This window comes from Arabidopsis lyrata (genome assembly GCF_000004255.2).
Source record: "Arabidopsis lyrata subsp. lyrata unplaced genomic scaffold ARALYscaffold_70, whole genome shotgun sequence".
Lineage (NCBI taxonomy): Eukaryota > Viridiplantae > Streptophyta > Magnoliopsida > Brassicales > Brassicaceae > Arabidopsis > Arabidopsis lyrata.
The window spans coordinates 1-5,653 of record NW_003302500.1 but is presented as its reverse complement, the minus strand read 5'-3'; the positions used below and the strand labels follow the sequence as shown (position 1 = coordinate 5,653).

Below are 5,653 nucleotides of genomic sequence, written 5' to 3'. Positions count from 1 at the left end.
TGTCACTAACATTAACAAATTAATTAAAAAACGGGTCAAATAACGAAAAACGGGTTTAAAGATCTTAAAGATATTAGGTTGTTATATTTTCTTTAGATATAAATTCGTATTCAAGCAATTCGTAATCTTTGAGAATATATTCAGTTTCCCTAAAATCTTTGAGAATATATTCAGTTTCCTTAAAACCCTTTATAAAAAAAAATAAGTTATAATAGTTGTTATATTCTAGATCGTTTTTTTTTGTTTAGTTTTACGTTTTTTGTTTAGCTTAATCACGCATCAATATAATCAGCTATACAGTTTCCTTAAAATCTTTTCTAAAGATTGTCAAATCTCTCTGTTAGATAATTTTGATCCTATATTCGAAATAAACTAGAATATACCTTTTTAAAATATTATCTAACTATTTTATACTAATTAATATATTTCTGAATCTCCTAATTATCACAAACAATCTACAACTATAAATATCCATTTAGGTTTGACGTACCTTTCTCACAGAAATCATCTCAGCACCATTCTCATATCCTACAATTAAAAATACAGCAGAAATAGCTATGGTAAGTCGCTACACTCCTCTTAACAACTTGAAGCCTGTCAAGACTTTTTGGTGTATTCAAGTTAGTATACTTCATTCGTGGATTTATTTTACAAAAAGTTCTGGCATGTCTTTGGAAATGATTTTGACAGATGAGGCTGTAAGTACCATTGAAATTTTATACAATTCTCTTTGTAATATATGAGTCGTAAGTTTTAAGTCATCTTATTTTAATTACAGGGTAACAAAATTCAAGTAGACATCAAAAACGAACAAATTAGCAAATTCCAAAGGTATGTTAAACCGTTTTTTTCCTTTTTTTAAAACCATAAAACTGGGCCCACAAACCCAATATAATCTATTAAAAAACTTAGACCCAATACAACTATTTTTTTTGTTTGTTCACAATCACACAATAAAATTATCAATACCTAATTGAACCAAAGAAATTGTTAATCTCATATAAAAAATACAAATCTAATGCTGCTAAATATATTAAACTCTAAAATACAATATTTTCTCCTTCTTTAGTCAAATAAAATATATAACATTATATCTAAATAGTAATAAATATAAAATATTATTATATATTCCTTTTTATATTATACTATTATACTATATTATTTCTTATTTCTTCGAACAAAATATACAATTTAATTCATGAAAAATATTAAATCCCGTGCTGTATAGCACGGGTCATGATCTAGTTTGGTTTGATTTGAGTATCACACAAATGTAAAGCTCTCGGCTTTTGAAGATCCCGTGAGAGCAAAACAAGCAAATGTTGCTTTTGTAGTTAGAGAAATTAATTACAGAAATAGATCATTAATTATAGAATTTATTCTCATAACCCTTTCTCATGATTAGCCTACTATTTTTCTTTGGATGCCGACAGCAGGTAACTTTATTCTATTTACAAAAAAAATCGGAAATTTCAACCTTTGAACTGTTATATTTGTTGTTGATATTATGATGCATCTCATGGAATGACAAACAATACATTTTCCTAAGAAGTTAAGCAGGCTTTCCCTATAAATTTTACTTAAAAAACAAAAATGGTTTCCCTATATATGTACTAACAAACTAATAAATCACTAATTGTGAGGAGAATAAATAATAATCCGAGGGAAGATCTCATTGGCATACAAGGCACAATAAGAATAAGCAAGAAAAGGCAGTCAAAAGAAGTCGAATATTATTTGTCTGTTAAAAAGCATAATCCTAAGTTACCATCATTGGTTCATAGAGAACAAATAATCCTTTTGTTATGTTGTGAAGTTTCACAGTCACTACGTTTGCCGTTATCACTTAATATTAGTGCAGCGCCAAAAAAAAATTGAGAATGAAGTGGTTGTAATTAGTGGTTTGTTTAGATTGGTGGTTTGGTCGACAGAAAAACAATAGATACAAAACAGTAGTAACTCGATAACTAGCTAGTATGGGTTCAGGTCCATGCAAGCACAGTTTTGGGGCATTCAATTGCTGAGATTTCTTTTTTCTTTTTTCTTTTTTTTTTTGTTTTTTTAAAGAAATTGCTTAGATTTCTTGATTAGTTTTGTTAGGAATCTCATGTCGCAACAAGAGGAAACCTAAAATAACACATAACGAATAATGTAAGCTAACTGATAAGGGCACGTCCAACGTGCGCTTCTTAATAGAAGCTTTTACGATTAAAAAAAATAATAATAATTAAAAGTTATTAAAGAGATGAGAGAGAAGTTCTTAAAACTCTTATTTAAGAGTCGGTAGTAGAAACGAAGATGACAGATGTAACTTTGTTAGTGTTTATCTGTATTAAAAAATTAAAATATAATTATAAAATTAAAATATTATTATTTTTTGTTTTTTGAAAAACTCTTACATTTTCAGCCGTTGTAGATGCTCTAACATATTCACCATGTAAATTCATGCATCCCCGGATGCATCCCCGGATAATTTACGTTTTAATCTCATAAATTCATGCAACAATTAGATTTAACTATTTCATTAATCAATACCATAAAAATTTGCAGTACAGATTCGACATCACATCAATCCTACACATAGATATAGCTCTAAAGATTTATCTAGTACGATCATAGTAAACAAAAATAAAGCTAAGACATACCAATACACATGATAAAACATGAACACCACGATTTTGTGTTTTTCACTAGAGCATATGTTCTCATAGCATTAAACCTTTCGAATAAGCATCTTCTCGATACTATTTAACCTCTAGAGGCTTATAAATTCTCACATTTCCCTACTGACTTCTCACCCAATAAAATTAGAAGAAGAAGTGAAGAACGATACATAAACCATGCTCACGCAAGAACTTGCATCATGAGGGGTGACGATGATGAGTATTGGTGAGGATCGGGTAATCTGCATCCTGAGGTTTAAAGCTTAATTTAAGCAGAAAATTTGTATACGCATATACGTATGTGTGTTGGTATAGCTTTTAGTCCTCGGGATGCGGATTACCTCTTCCTTACTTACAATACGTACTCGGAGACACGATTACTCATCATCTAGAGGTTAGTTTTTCCTCTTCTTCTTTTAAGTTTTAGCATCATGACTAGATATTTAAGACTGAATATTTACCACATAGACATTTGAATATAATGATAGTACTGTATTAAAAAATTAGAGTGGGCACATGCCAAAGTGATAGTACTGTATTAAAAAATACTCCACAAAGTGAAATTAATTTAAGTAGGTCACACTTGTAATAGGTGACTTATGATTATTTCATACTAATCAAAGTTTTTTTCGTCAACATACTAATTAAAAAATTTAATTTAATTTTTAATTTTTTCGGCAACGACGCTTGTGTATCTTTGAATTAGTGATATAATTTTTTCATTTATACTTAAACGTAACTCTAACTAATACGCCGTGTATTTATCTTTTTGTCTAGTGAAAAAAAAAAATCACGACGACATAGTTTTATCTATTGCTCAAGGGTCGTCCATTGCCTTTGACAAATATGTTTGGACTTGTGATTTCTACTATTCTATTAAATTAGTTAACTGTGTTTATTAAATTTCAGTTAGGTGACTCATACAAATAAAACATAGATTTAAGTTATATAGTATAATGATGTACATAAAAATTCAAAAGTACTATGGATCTTGCTTTAAAACCGAGTCAGTTAATTATTTGAATATTTTAATGATCTTGTATATTTATTCAGTTTTCATAGATGTCGGATACTGGAATAATTGTTGATGATTTCAGGAAAAGCACATGTTAAAATAAGGGAAAATAATGCTAATAACAAAAACAAAGCTAGTGATGTGTATCAAATTACTAAAGTACTAATTGTGTAAAGACAAAAACAAAACGCCAAAATGCTGTGTTGTACCCTTTTTGTCAACTGCGTATCTTTTTTTTTTTTAATATAAAAAAAAACTAAGAAATCTCTAAACCTAATTATTGAGAGTAAAAAATAAATCAAAGAAATAATCAAATTTCACTGAAATAAATTGTAATGATCAAATACATTTAAGCATTAATTTTTTTGTGCATTTTTGAAAGGCTGCTGATCTTTGTCTTTTTTTTTTTGTTCGTGCAAAGCTGCTGATCTTTGTTATTGTCTCATATGTAAGTGGTTAGCATAGAATAATATTAATTTCTTGAACATACATTGTATATTTTGGTGACCATATACAACTACTTACATCGATCTTAAAAGAAGTACATATACTTAAGTAAACATATCACAAATCATATATCCGATAACTTAATTTATTTCATATTAATGATGAAAAAATGTAGAAAGGGAAGTATTGTAATCGTAAAATAGAAAAATTTGCTAGAATTTTTTTTCTTTTTTTTTGTAGTGTTAGACTGTTAGTTGCGAACTTGCGATAATGTTTTCAGATTTCTATTTTTAGTTTATTTTTCCCATTATTTAAGTGTATAAATAATTTTGAACTATAAAAGAATAAATTATTCATGTAATGACATAGAAACAGTTGTTTTCACTTTTCTTGTTTTGTCTTGGTGCCGTGGTAGATTTTGATTATAAAATTAGAGTGTTGATTAAATTATATTTGCCAAAACAAAATAAACAAATAAAGAAGCACGAGTTGACCAATTCATTTCTTGATGGAAAACACTGATCTCTTCTCTTCTATTCTTTCTTCTCTTATGCGGAATTTTCACAATCTTTGATCATCTTTCTCTTTATTCTACGGAAGAAATCCAAATATTCAATATATGGAAAACATCAAAAACCCTAAAAACGCAGATGATTGTTCCGATAGCATATCAAAAAACAGTCATCAGGGCGTTGATGATTCCCTGAACCAGTCAAGATCTTACGTATGCAGTTTCTGCATAAGGGGCTTCTCGAATGCTCAAGCACTAGGAGGGCATATGAACATCCACAGAAGAGACAGAGCTAAACTCAGACAAAAGCTTATGGAAGATAATAAGGATGATGTTGTTGCTGAGAGTGATTCATCAGAAGTTGTCTCTCTAGACCTTAATGAACAACAACAACAACAAGAAGCTTTGACATGTGATGATCACGATGATCAAGATCAATATGTTGAGAAAGATTTAAGTCCTAAACAGAAATTAGAGTTTTGGGTTCAAGAAAGCAAGCTTGATACTAATGATCGTGGAAAGGGCACGGAGGTTAGCATAGATGGTTCGAGTTCGAGACATCATCGTGAGATTGAAGGATTGGATCTGGAGCTTCGGTTAGGCCAAAGCGTCGTGGAGAAGAAGACAACATAATCTGCGAACGATGAATCATATATTGATTGCATTGTATCATAAGGGAAAACCCTTGAAACATCAAACTCTCGAATCCGTCTATTACAAATAGATTCGTGGCTTAAATTGTATTGAAGGTATGCATTTTGTATCTTATTATTGATACCATTATCATTGTTGTATTGATATTTGTTTCCTTGCTTGTGTTAATTTCACCAACAACTTTTGTAAATGACATACACGTCCAAACAAACATATATGTAGAAAATATATATTTGGTGTTTGCTTTATAGTTGTTAATATGGAAAATGAATTAGTTTAAATTATTGATCTAGTCATCAGTGTAGAGATTATTCGAACTTCTCACTGAGAATTATTGTTACAGTTGACGTTAATTGTAGTACC

General features: G+C 29.5%; 1 protein-coding gene across 1 annotated transcript; it reads left to right on the top strand.

Annotated features, from left to right (window-relative positions):
• Nucleotides 1-4,530: 4,530 nt before the first annotated feature.
• LOC9299042 (transcriptional regulator TAC1) lies at nt 4,531-5,502 on the top strand. Its single transcript, XM_002862917.2, has one exon. The coding sequence runs from the start codon at nt 4,745-4,747 to the stop codon at nt 5,267-5,269; it is 525 nt and encodes a 174-aa protein (XP_002862963.1). The 5' UTR covers nt 4,531-4,744; the 3' UTR covers nt 5,270-5,502.
• The last annotated feature ends 151 nt before the right edge of the window (nt 5,503-5,653 follow it).